This window comes from Barbus barbus (assembly GCF_936440315.1).
Source record: "Barbus barbus genome assembly, chromosome: 10".
Classification (NCBI taxonomy): Eukaryota; Metazoa; Chordata; class Actinopteri; order Cypriniformes; family Cyprinidae; genus Barbus; species Barbus barbus.
This window is the reverse complement of record NC_136738.1, coordinates 22,127,246-22,139,542: the sequence shown is the minus strand read 5'-3', so window position 1 is coordinate 22,139,542 and position 12,297 is coordinate 22,127,246. Positions and strand designations below refer to the sequence as shown.

The following is a 12,297-nucleotide window of genomic DNA, read 5'->3' as shown; positions in this document are numbered from 1 at the left end:
ATTTGAATTCATTGATTAAGAATGCAAATGATGGTCTATGCAATTTAATTTAAACAAATTATCTTTAAATCTAGTAGTTTAGTAATTTAGTAGTATAAAAATTATACCCAAAGGATTTATCATAAAATATTATGTAATATTATATAATATTAATAAATTATAATCTACTGAGGTGCCTCAAGTGTCAACTACCAAATTCTTGGGAGTGTTTGTTGATGAGACTGAGTTGGAAAGCACAAGCTGATTATGTGAGCAGAAAAATACATAAATCTACTGGTATAATAAGGAGGGTTAGGCATCTTGTTACTACAGAGTGTCTTATGGTTTAATTTATCTGTATCCTTCATATTGTAATATTGTTTGGGCGAGTACTTTTCCTACTACTCTTTGATGAAGAGCGTCTGATGAAAATCGTTTAAGCTCGAAATGTCACCTGTGGTGAGAACATAATTAAATATTTCTACATTTCTGGAGCTGTGGTGTGCCTACTTTGATGTTTAGGTGGAGGCTCTAAATAAGCCCTTTTGGGTTTTCTGCCTCTCCCTGCACAGTATATGGATTGTATTTTTGTTTTGTTTTTATTGCATCTATTTTACTCTTGTGCAAAAAAACAAAAACAAATAAACAACTAACTAACTAACAGGGCACTCCGTATTCTGGGAAGTTTGTGTGCACTGGGAATTATATTGTTCAAATAAATCCAAGGTAACAGTCATTTTACATAGCATACAGTGAAAATGACATGAATATGACAGTGGGCAAATGCATAAATCTCAGCATAATTTGAAATCATGAGTTTAAAGTTTGTCGATCGATCTCTCCTCCTGTCCGCATTCAATTCACACAGATCGAACGTCATGCAGACCACACAACTGGATTCGACTAAGTTAGCAAGGTTTGTAAAATTAAATGTTCATTAGTCATGCAAAGATTTGTTTAAATTATATAAATGTATTTGCTTAATGTTAATGACAACAGCGAACTAGTAGAGGGAGAATGTGAGCACCGTATGCTCAGGCGCTGCCGTTCTCAGCGCAGTCAAAATAAAAGTCCTTGAACGCGTCGGCCAAACAGAAAAACTTATTGGCCGATGCCGAAATTTGAAAAATGTCAAATATCGGCAGATATATCAGTCGATCACTAATTTAAATGATTTGATCTTAAGATATTAACAAAATTGATTTTTCATATCAGGACAATAGCAGGATTTCCCTCTAGATACAAGAAAGTCAAATTCTGCTTTTGATCCATTTTTCAAGGAAACAGATTGAAGAATGGATTCAAAATGAATGGCATGTTGCAGATTCCATCTACAACAGCGGAGAATAGAGCAAGGTCAATGGCTGGATTTACCTGGAGGTGAGTTCAAGTAGACACTGTTACAGGTCAGCAGTTTCCTGATGAACTGGAAGTACTCCAAGCTGTACTGCATACGGTTGTGCATAAACTGCACATTTTGTTTGCGCACGCTGCGTTCGATAGCAGAGGGCATCTTCACCTGGTGAGGTTTGCTGGTCACTGTGAGCTCAGTGATGTATTTAACCAGCTCGCTGTCCTTGTCTAACGTGTCCATACGCTCATAAAAGAGGATGTAGGCATTCCACCAGCGTTTCTGTCGCCTGTAGGACATGCGTTTCATCATGTGGTCGAAGACCTCACCCATGTACTCTCCACCAAAGCACTGGTTCTTCATCTCCTCGTCATCATCCATCTTGCACTCAGTGACGTCTCCATCATCAAACTTATACCAACGGTTCCTTTCTCCTTCACCACCAATGCCGTTCCTCTGAATTATGTAGGAGTAATAATGACCTCCACTAGCCTGGCCTGAGTGGACCAGCACTCCCACCAAACGATAACGAGAGCTGCAGGGGGGTTCCGGCTCTGATGGCTCATTCTGCTGGACAACCTGCTGCTAAAGACAGTTTCAAAACCTCAGCTATATAAAATATCCCCAAATGGCATTTAATTTAATTAGACAACTTGAATACCAAAGAAAGACCATGTTGGTATAATACCTGGTTCTCTGGGTGGACATCAGACTCCTCCAGCTTGGCTACTCCAGCTACTGTATAGGGCTCCATGTCTAACTCCCGTGGGAACTCAAAGTAATCATTGAACTTGATGGCACACTCTCGTTCCCAGTCATAATCGAAGCGTTTCAGCTGGATGGCAAGCACCGGAGGAAGCTTCTTAATGAGTAAACGCTTCACTGTGTCCACCTGTCATGTAGACACACCACCTTGAGCATAATAGTGTTCTCTTAAAAAACAACAAAAGACATCCTTAAGATAAAGACTGAACACACACCTTCTTGTTGCATTTTTCACAGTGGTAGGCATTTGCACCCTCGAGCAAGTCTCCTTTCACATACTGCTCCATAGAATCGAGGAGATTTTGATGGTTTCTGATATCTACATTCAACGTCGTAAACGATTCCTCACATTCATATCTGAAAAGGCAGTATGGAGTGTGTTACACTGGCACACAAAATCTACTAAGGCAAAAAAAAAAAACCCCCACAATATTAGATTTCCAATGTACCTGTGAGGACAGCCCTGACATATTTTCTGGTCAGCAAAAGAGCCACCCAGCACTTTGCTCAGCATGGCAGGGTGACCCAATGCTTTCAAAGCCTCATCTAAACTGTCTACCAGCGAGTTAAAGAACTCCAGGGCATCGTGCTGCTCCCTCAGATTGACTGGTTCACCCCACAACCTGCAGAAAGAGGAAGAGACCGGTTTAGAGAATAGCGCCTTGTCCAGTCTTAAAAGAAAGGAGGATTACATGAAATAGAGAGGGTGAATTTACCGAAATTGCTTCCAGAATCCCCTAGGCACGTAGTACTGCAACCTGGAGGAAGCCAAGTGTCCAAAAATGACCTGCAACTGCCGAAGAACCCCAATGTTGTATTCCTTCCTGTCTTCCGATTTACTGAGAGAAGGTTTGTCTTCAAACTGGTGCTGATAGCCAAACACCTCATCCCGGGGATCCACATTACTCTGCAAAATTAAAGCAAAACTTTCAATAAACTTCAGTTGTTGTAAGTAACTTCAATCACATAATAATTTAAAGAAAACTTTTGTTAAAATGCCCTCAGCTCCAGGGAATGCACACATGGCATTTACACCCCAGAGATGGCTAAATTTGTCAGTCACTTGGTACTGAGAAAGGATGATAGTCATCATTGGGCAGTTCATCCATGAAAAAGGTGGAATATAATTTCAATTTAACGACATTAACAGTCATCAGAAACTGTTAAAAATATCGCGTTAACCCACAAAGTTGAAAAACAACCCGTGGCAACAGTGGAAAAAGTAGCCCAATTCCACATCGAAACTGTGGATTTGGCAACACTTGTGCAGCGTGCCGTCATACGGAAGTAAACACGGAGGATGTAAAGTAAGAGATTATGCATTTATTTATGGTGTGATCTGCTGCAGAAGCCAGCGAAATTATGCGCAAGCAATATGAAAAAATAAAGACATGGATGTGACGAAAGACAGCAGTTTTGAAACTTTTATGATACGAGCCCTAATGTTTTGCTTGTGGAGTTGTCACTGTAATACATATGACTTCTGACACATCACTGTACTTCCACTGATTACTTTTCGCTACTATCTTGATAACTTTGGGTATGTAAAATCTTTTAAGTGTCTCTCGTCAGCACAGAATTATGACAAATGTCAATCTAGAGTGATGTAAAAGCCCCATGAAATCCGACATGACCATTCACATTGTGGTCGCATTGCAAAACATCTGACCTGGATCGGATTTAGTACCACATATGGAAGTGGCACAAATCGGAACTGAAAAGATCAGATTCCATGTGATTGTGCGGTTCACACTGTCATGACAAAAACAATCGGAGTCACGTGTGAGCAAAAAAAAAATCTGATTTGGGCCACATTTGCCTGCAGTGTGAATGTAGCCTGTGTGTGCTTCCAGAACAACAAGTGCAAGAGTCGTAAAACGCTCTCTGGGTTAATAAAGCACACACCTGAGCTTAATTATACTGGGAAATGAGAAGCCACACCTCTCCACCTGAACTTTTCCCTAGGAAATCCTACTCCCATCTTTATTCACCGTGATTGGGAAAGGTGCTAATGGCCCATTGCAAATTTCCTTGGTTCAACATGCAATGTGCCAGTGTTACTGTTAACTAAAACTATTAAAAGTTCCTTTTGCTAACTGAAATAAAACTGAAAAAATATATATATAATATATATAAATAAAAAAATTGGGGAAAAAAAGATGAAACATCTTGTTTAATTTCCAAGTATGCAAGAATTACTAAGAATACTAAGACAGACATTAAAGCTAAACAATTTAACAATCAAATTTAATGCTAAAAACATTCAAATAAAAGCCAATTCAAAACAATAATAAAAACTGTAACAGTATATAAATAATACTAAAATAACAGGTAAGCTCTTTGAATCTTTAGGGTTTTATATGGACCAAAAAGTGACTAAATTGCATTCACACTGTCCGTTGAAAGTGAATTCAAACCTATAAATGGGAAAAATATGGAATATCCCCAAAAAAAAAAAAAAAGTAAACTTTGCGTTCACATTGCTCAATCTAAGTGAATAATACTCCGACCTCCTCCAGAGATTTGTTTTGCTTTATAGTACATTTTTATTTAAAATATTCACATATAGAGTAAAATTCTCATCAGCCTGAGACTCCGGAAATGAACCATGTTAGGCAGTACCTCATTATCTTGCTTCTCATCTCCAGACATATCATCATCCACATCGCTGCCTGTGCCTTCTATAGCCAGGATGCCATTCCTAATGGGAGGAATCATGTAGAGCTGCTGGATCACTGAGTTCATATAGCAAGTCGCACCTGCATTTTTCAGACCCACAAAGCCCTTGGTGGGCCTTGGGCCAACTGGCGGCAAATATTCCCATTCTGTAAGTGGTTCACAACCTAAAGGTACATAAAAAAAACATTTATAAAAAAGTAAATAAGCAAATAACTATGTATCATGAAACTGATGGGGTTGAGTGCACAATTTCTAGGAATCAGGAATCAACATTAGCACACACCTAAATAGTACATATCAGTTAGTGTGTCCACAATCTGCTTGAGATTTCGCACACATCCGACAGCAAGTGCAACCAGCAGTTCAAAGCCGGCATTGATGGTGGCTGGGGTGCTACACACAGGTATGGCCTGCTCAGTGGGGAATTCTCCACTCTTCATGTATTGCAAGTACACATTAGATGCTGGGAACAGGAAGTCATCCATTAACTCCTATAAGGAGTTCATGGAAAAAAGGAAGATCAGTTAGTCTGATATGGCAATGAAGTCACAAATAGGAGATTTTTTTTTTTTTCTGTTGATGTTATTTAGCAAAAGTGGCCAATGATTACCACAGAAATGTTTACCTTTATAAGACTAGCACCTCCTTTTTCACAGCCAATGTGGAACTTCTTCTCTGGGGTCTGGAAAGCTAGTAGCTCTTTTGTGACACCAATATGACCTTCCAAAATGGTCTCTTCAACCCCAGGATCGCCAGTCCTCTTCACTTCATCCTAGGGAAAAGAAAACACTCAAATTTCCACACACTAAAGTTTCTATTTTAATTCCAAAAGAAGTTTAGGTAAACCAACATACCCGGATGCGCTTTAACCAGTCAATCTCATTGTTTAGGAGAACTTCTGCATTAGGAAGATTAATGTTGCTGTTAAATGCATAGTTGAGTAGGTGCCTTAGAAGAGTGAAGTAATCAGCAGCGTGCTTTGCACGCTCTTTTGCAGTGCTCTGGAACACAAAAGGACAGGATAAAGATGACTACAAATAATGAGATGTTCTGAGTTTACAACAACAACAAAAAAACTCCAGCTGTGTCCCAAAGAAATACACAAGCCACTTACACCTAAAACTGTGAAGAGGAGGGTGATGAAGAACAGGAGAGGCCTATGGCCCATACAACACCGGGTGGCCATGAGGAAGAACTGTTCTTGGGCCATTTGGCGAACAGACCTAGAAGCAAATAATAGTATGCATTAGCAATGAATTTTATAAAACGAAACCATTCTATCCTGTTTGATAAAGTAACAAAAATCAGTTTGAAAAATGTTAGTAAATTAATTTCAAGTTCATAAAATTCAATGCCTCACTTTAGGTCCACACTGTATTTTTTATTTTTTTAAAGGTTTTAATTTTGTAAATCATTTACACAACTTAATATTAAATTAAATATATAATTAAATATTAGAGACTAAATAAAAATAAAAAATACATTTCTGAAAGTCTGGTATGAACTTTTATAAAAATACTTCCTTAAAACTACAACAAAATTTACAAAAGCAACAGCATAACAGAAATATCAGTACTCTATTTTACGATAACTCACTTGCACTGGCAGTGCAGCAGCAGATCTATAATGAAGGTCTGCCAGGCCTTTTCTTTGCTAAGTGCATCTAGTGCAGTGGGCAGAAGGGCAAAACACAGGGTCATGACCTCCAGAGCTTCACAGCACACCTGCTCATCTTCTGTATCTGGCTCATTGCCAGCATTGGTCTGTGGAAGATCCAACATCACAGGCATAAATACTAGTCATAAATAATATTCATTATATTGAGTTCATAAATAATCACACATAGGTTTTATTTTTCCAATATAGCCAAGAACTAGCACCTTCTCGTAGATCTTGCTGATCTCCTCATTAGAACTGAAGACGTGCTGAACAGAGCCGCAGCCAGAAGCCCAGACAATCTTCTGAACCGCTCGAATGACACAGATATCTGGGATGTACTTGGAGGCCTGGAAGAAGTTCTGGGTACAGGAAGAGAAGGACAAACTAAGAAAACTGAGCCTGAATCATGAGGCATTTCCTCAGTTAATGCCTTTGTAAATCTCTTTTGTCACACGCAAAGCAAAAGAGGTTTCAACAAAAATATTTTTGATCATTACAGACATTTAAAGATAGCTAAGGACACTTATTTGAACAATGCAAACAAATCAGTTTCCGTAGGCGCCGGTTGTGTGGTGTTGTATAACATACCTCATCCGAGATCTGTTGGGCGAGGCGGATGGCCACGTTCCGCAGCATGCACTCGGCTGAGGGGTTTGGGATATTCTGCAAGGCATTCTGTAGCACTAGAGCCTGGTCATGTGTGGTCTGGTTGATCTATGAACAATTTAGGAAAAATAATTATCTTGCAAATTCATGCTAGGTCTCTATTATGTACATTAACGCAAGAAAGAGAGCTAGAAAACAGAAAATAACTACCATTCAAAAGTTGGAGCTCAAAAATATTTGTTTTTGAAAAAAACCTTCTCACCAAGGCTTAATTTATTTGAACAAAATACAGTAAAAACTGTAATCTTGTGAAGTTATTACAGTTTAAAATAACTTTTCTATTTTAATATATTTTAAAATGTAATTGTGATGGGAAAGCAGTCAGATGATCCTTCAGACATCTTTTCAATATGCTTTTTTTCATGCTCAAGATACATTTATCATCATGAATTTTTAAAATAGTTGTGCGGTTTAATATTTTTTGGCAACAAATATTAACATTTATGGGATAATTTTTTTCAGGATTCTTTGATGAATAGAAAGCTCAAAAGAACAGTTTCTTATCACTAGAAATCTTTGATAAAATAATAAATGTCTTTACTGATACTTTTAATCAATTTAATGCATTCCAGGTTAATAAAAGCATTAATTTCTTAAAAAGAAAAAAAAAGAAAAGATTACTGACTCCAAAACTTTGAACAATAGCCCAAAAACCCTTTCTGTACAAAGTTGTAATCTGTGAAGCACAGTTTAAATGCAGAAAACTCAACCAAACACTGGTAAAAACTATAAATCGTGTTCTTTTTTTTGTACAGAAACATTCAGTGCTTTAACCAAAAATATAGCTTCACATTTCACCTTGTGATGCAGTCAAAATCATGGTCAGTGGTATTTTCCAACCCTATTGTTCCATTACATCCATAGAAACAATCAAATACAGTGAAATAAAGAGAAAAATGAATGATCAAACTACATTTAACTTTCCCCATTCTCATGGTTATTACTCCCTCATGTAAACGCTTCTGGAGTCTGTGTGAGTGTTTCCTTACAAGACACTGTATACCCTTGACATTTGTGGAGCTACATAGGGCAAGCCAGCCTGCTTCTAATGATTGATGAATGTCAGAGAGGCTGAAAGGTTATGGTCTTAAACAGAAATGAAACCCTCAGTGCTGAACCTATAAAATCCACTCCGAAAGAAAGAGGGAAAAAAAACAAAAAAACAAAACACTTCACTTACTTCCTTCCTTGCAGTGATTCAAACAGATTTGTGTTTTTGCAATAAGCAAACTTTACTATCCGATCCTCCCATAATTGGTCCAAACTACAGACTAGAGCTGTGCCAAATGCACTTTTATGAGATGAGGTACTGGACAAAAGTGTAAAGCGCAGCACACAAGTGAACGCAGGTTCACTTTTTCTCCCTAAGACGCCAAGTCTTTCTCTTATGCCATTGCTGCAGTTTTAAAATCCCAATATGATATCACAATGTATTTAAATTGTGTTCCTTATAAAATTACAAGATTGAAACTGATTTTAATAAATCGAGGGTCTAAGTTTTGGACCTTTTCTGTAAAGTAAATTTCACTGAAGGTAATGTGCTTATACTTTTGCAAGACTTCCTTGAAAGGAACAGTTAGGAGCTAAAGCAAGGGCAACTTACAGGCGACACAGGGATAGTCCCCTCCACCACAGGCTGGCAGGCCTCCGCCACAGCCTTCACATGGCCAAAGCCTACAGCTGTGAGCAGCAGTTTGGCTATTTTTAGTGCGTTGAGATAAGCTCCCCTTCGGGTCTCCATGTCAGCATTTGGCAGGAAGTTATTTCTGGTGAGCATGCTCAAAACCAGGGGCAGTCCACCACTCTTCAAGAAGTTGTATTGGAAGTCACTCGCATCCTCACCCAACGTCCCACTGGCAGGCATGAGCAAGGCGTACACCACCTGAGACACACAGAAACATTGCGTATATCAAAGAATGATGCCACACAGGAAAGCCTTTAGGGAAGTGTTACTATGCCCATTTTATTAAAATATATATATATTAGATGAAAAAAAAAAAACCTCCTAAACTAAAATAAAAAATAAAGCTAAATAATAAAAAACTATATTTTTGTAATATTTTAAACATGTACTTTTTGCTCCTTATGTACTTTTTGCTCCTTTTGTGTTTTTTCTATCTATCTATCTATATACACACACACACACACACACACATAGCATTTCTAAATATTTTTATTATTATTGCTATTTGATTCAATCACTCAGTTCAATAAAATAAAACTGATTTATTTTAAAATTGTAAAATTTTATTTATTCAATAAAATACAATTCTGGGGGTGAAAAAAAAAAAGAGGAAATAATACTAAAATAACACTGCTTTTGTGTGGTACACATAACCAGCTGTGCATCTATGCTTGGCTAGTTTCATAAAATATTTTCATATTGAGAACCAAACAAACCTCTATCAAGTAAAGCACTTGAGATGGTGATGGTCCAAAGAAACGTGAATCCAATGTGGGGCTAAGGCTGTTTTCGCCAAGTTTGGCGTGATCCAGACAGATGGCTCGCAGGTTTTCCACTGTGGTGTTATCTGAAAGGCAACAACAGTGAGTAATGAATAGAGACCGCAGATTGGTGCAGCAGCTAGATGTCTCAAGCAGACATCTAATGAAGCATAAAGAGCACCTGGAGGCATGAGCTTCATTAGAACACGAGCTCCATCCCGCAGGAGAGGCATGTTGAGATTACAGCCCAGGTCTGCAACTTGCCAGAGGAAAGAGATGTAGCGCAGGTGCAGGGACATTATCTGAGACAGTAAGAATCAGAGGTTACACTTAAAATTGCCAACATAAAATGCAAAACATTAAAGCCAGTTATAATAAATACAGTTATAAATGTAATACTAAATCCAGGCATTTAGCAAATGGGGGGGGGCTTCTACAGATCTCTCAGCAAGGCACCACAGGTGGATATGCAAAATTTACAAACAGCTTCTGTGAATCTGTGAAGTTATTTTTCATGACAATAGATGCACTCTCCTTTCAACAAATAGACCATTTGACTCAATTATGGCACAATGCTCACCACGCCAGGAAGACAGCTCTCCACTTCAGGGTTTGGCCCATCACTGTAGTGATTGCCATGGTTCCCAGGGGAGCCAGTGGAGGAGTCTGAGGAGCTGTCTGGACTGGAAGGCATATTGGCGCTGACCTGGGTGAGCTTAGCTGTGATGAGCTAGAGAAGAAAAAAACGAAACAAAAAGCAAATCTCATTAACTAACATATACACGTCAAAAGCTGTTAAATATAAGACAAAAGTTATGTATGTGGAATGCAATATTGAGTAAATTGAGAAATAACAGCCAAGCAGATGCTTACAGTTTTATCTTTGAGGTTTAGCTGCCCGATTAGCTTCCTGTCATCTGCTGGGTCTATGATCTCTCCCCCGATAAACAGCTCAATTTTGGTGTGCGTGCTGTTGGCCTTTATTCGGTTCAGAATGCAGCGTCGCACAGAACCAATTGTGTCGTTGGTATGCGACCAAATATCCAGATCATCAACCTGTCGGCCTTGGTTTGGGAAACGCACAACTAGCGTGATATGCTTTCCTCTGAAAGCCCTTAAAAGAGAAAAAAATTATTTAAATGGATAGTTTATTCGAATCTGGCCATCATAGACAAGAAGAAAATCATTTGAGTTCATTTATGACAGGTTTGAATGGGTCTACCTGGACATGGGCAGGATGGTCCTCTCCTCATGGTAGTCACTGTCACACTCGGTTATATACTCCCTGAGCACAGTCAGTACTCTCACCATGCGTATGGCCTCCTGTCTGGCACAGTTAATGCTGTCTTTATCTCCGTCCAGCACACACAGAGTGTCATAGGAGGCTTTAAGCCGGTCAAAGCAAGACTGAATAAAATCCTCATGGATCTCTACCTGCAAACAGTCATACATGACACATTTTAAAAACAAACTCAAGAGCACTCCAACATTTATTACAGCAAGTAATATGCTTTTCAGCTGTATTATTACCTGATTGGCTTGTAATTTTGGTCCGAGGTTTGTATAAATCTCTTTAAGCAAGTCAATTGCTCGGCTAGCAATATCATCACTTCCTTGAATCACAACCTGTTAATAAAAAAGAAAAGGAAAATAGATGGTTTGAACTCAGGTTAACATTTAGCATTTGACTAAATTTAACCTTTGGCTCATTTAGCTTAAAAATAATACTAGTGATATTACAACAGCATAACTGTGATGTCCAAAAATACCAAAAAGTTCCATTTAAGGGCAAATTTTCAACGTTGCTACTTGACATTTTGTTACAATACATTGACTTATTTCAAAATTACCAACAGACTAAAAATGAAGGCATTTCAGACAGGTAATATCCCAGAATAAGTAGCTCTGAATATACCAATGCAGCTTTATTTGATCCTTACCCTCCACAGGTAATCCAGCCCTATCAGCTCCAAGTCATCCATCATGTACGCTCGGCGTTTTGCCACCAGTTTGCCCTCCCTGCAGTTGACAGCCTTGAAGAATCGTTCAAAGCATTTCATCCCATTCTCTGTCAGCAGTGAAGGGTCAAGCTGCAGTACGTTGTTCTCAAAAAAGTCCTTGTTGATGTCAGGGTCAAGGTCGGGTTCGTCGCCCATGAGTTTGGAGTACCATTTGAAGCAGGCCTCCCGATCACACAAGAACACCGCATTCTCTGCCAGGCACTTCCAGATCTGCTTAGCCTGAGGTGCGCACAGCCAGAGTTGCCCATCTTTCAGTAAGAACCTGAAGGGCGAGGATATTTAGTAATTTGTTATTTAGGGAGTCTTTAGAGAGTTTCCATAATAGACCTTGTGGTGCAGACCAAATCCATTTGATGTCAGAGCTTGATTGGTGTGAAAGCCATTTTCTGAAATTAGGTGCACACCAAGGAACGGTCTGTTCCTTGGTGGACAAGAAATTTGCCAATGATGACAAATAACTTGCCTTTTTTATTACAATAGTCTTGTACACACAGAACATTCGGTTTGTGTTTATTTGTAGTAATGAAATCAAAGGGATAGAAAGCAGGTTAAAAAGGTGAAGTGAAAAACACTTTCCATTTGTGGAACCTTCGTCGCCTAGCTACAGTGATAAACAGCTTATTCTGCTAAACGCTGTGATACTTCATGACAAGAATGAGTAGTGTTTGGAGCCAAATAACAATGTGGAAAGAGAAAAGGATGGAACTGCATTTGGATTCTGTAATCTATGCA

General features: G+C 38.7%; 1 protein-coding gene across 6 annotated transcripts in view; it reads right to left on the bottom strand.

Moving 5' to 3' along the window:
* LOC306876505 (ubiquitin carboxyl-terminal hydrolase 9X) overlaps nt 1–12,297 on the bottom strand; it is a 36,984-nt gene that overhangs the window by 11,782 nt on the left and 12,905 nt on the right. For 4 of the 6 annotated variants that reach the window (XM_079427732.1, XM_079427734.1, XM_079427736.1 and 1 more), the window contains 21 exons: nt 11,485–11,827; nt 11,075–11,170; nt 10,767–10,978; nt 10,418–10,658; nt 10,125–10,274; nt 9,726–9,846; nt 9,500–9,630; nt 8,703–8,981; nt 7,022–7,147; nt 6,655–6,792; nt 6,371–6,537; nt 5,889–5,997; nt 5,629–5,775; nt 5,400–5,546; nt 5,058–5,265; nt 4,718–4,938; nt 2,812–3,002; nt 2,545–2,718; nt 2,311–2,452; nt 2,019–2,222; nt 1,354–1,915 (listed from right to left, as the gene is read on the bottom strand). In XM_079427732.1, the coding sequence (XP_079283858.1) occupies nt 1,354–1,915; nt 2,019–2,222; nt 2,311–2,452; nt 2,545–2,718; nt 2,812–3,002; nt 4,718–4,938; nt 5,058–5,265; nt 5,400–5,546; nt 5,629–5,775; nt 5,889–5,997; nt 6,371–6,537; nt 6,655–6,792; nt 7,022–7,147; nt 8,703–8,981; nt 9,500–9,630; nt 9,726–9,846; nt 10,125–10,274; nt 10,418–10,658; nt 10,767–10,978; nt 11,075–11,170; nt 11,485–11,827 (4,109 nt within the window). The remainder of the gene's footprint in view (nt 1–1,353; nt 1,916–2,018; nt 2,223–2,310; nt 2,453–2,544; nt 2,719–2,811; nt 3,003–4,717; nt 4,939–5,057; nt 5,266–5,399; nt 5,547–5,628; nt 5,776–5,888; nt 5,998–6,370; nt 6,538–6,654; nt 6,793–7,021; nt 7,148–8,702; nt 8,982–9,499; nt 9,631–9,725; nt 9,847–10,124; nt 10,275–10,417; nt 10,659–10,766; nt 10,979–11,074; nt 11,171–11,484; nt 11,828–12,297) is intronic. The other 2 variants (XM_079427733.1, XM_079427735.1) reach the window with 1 other exon arrangement.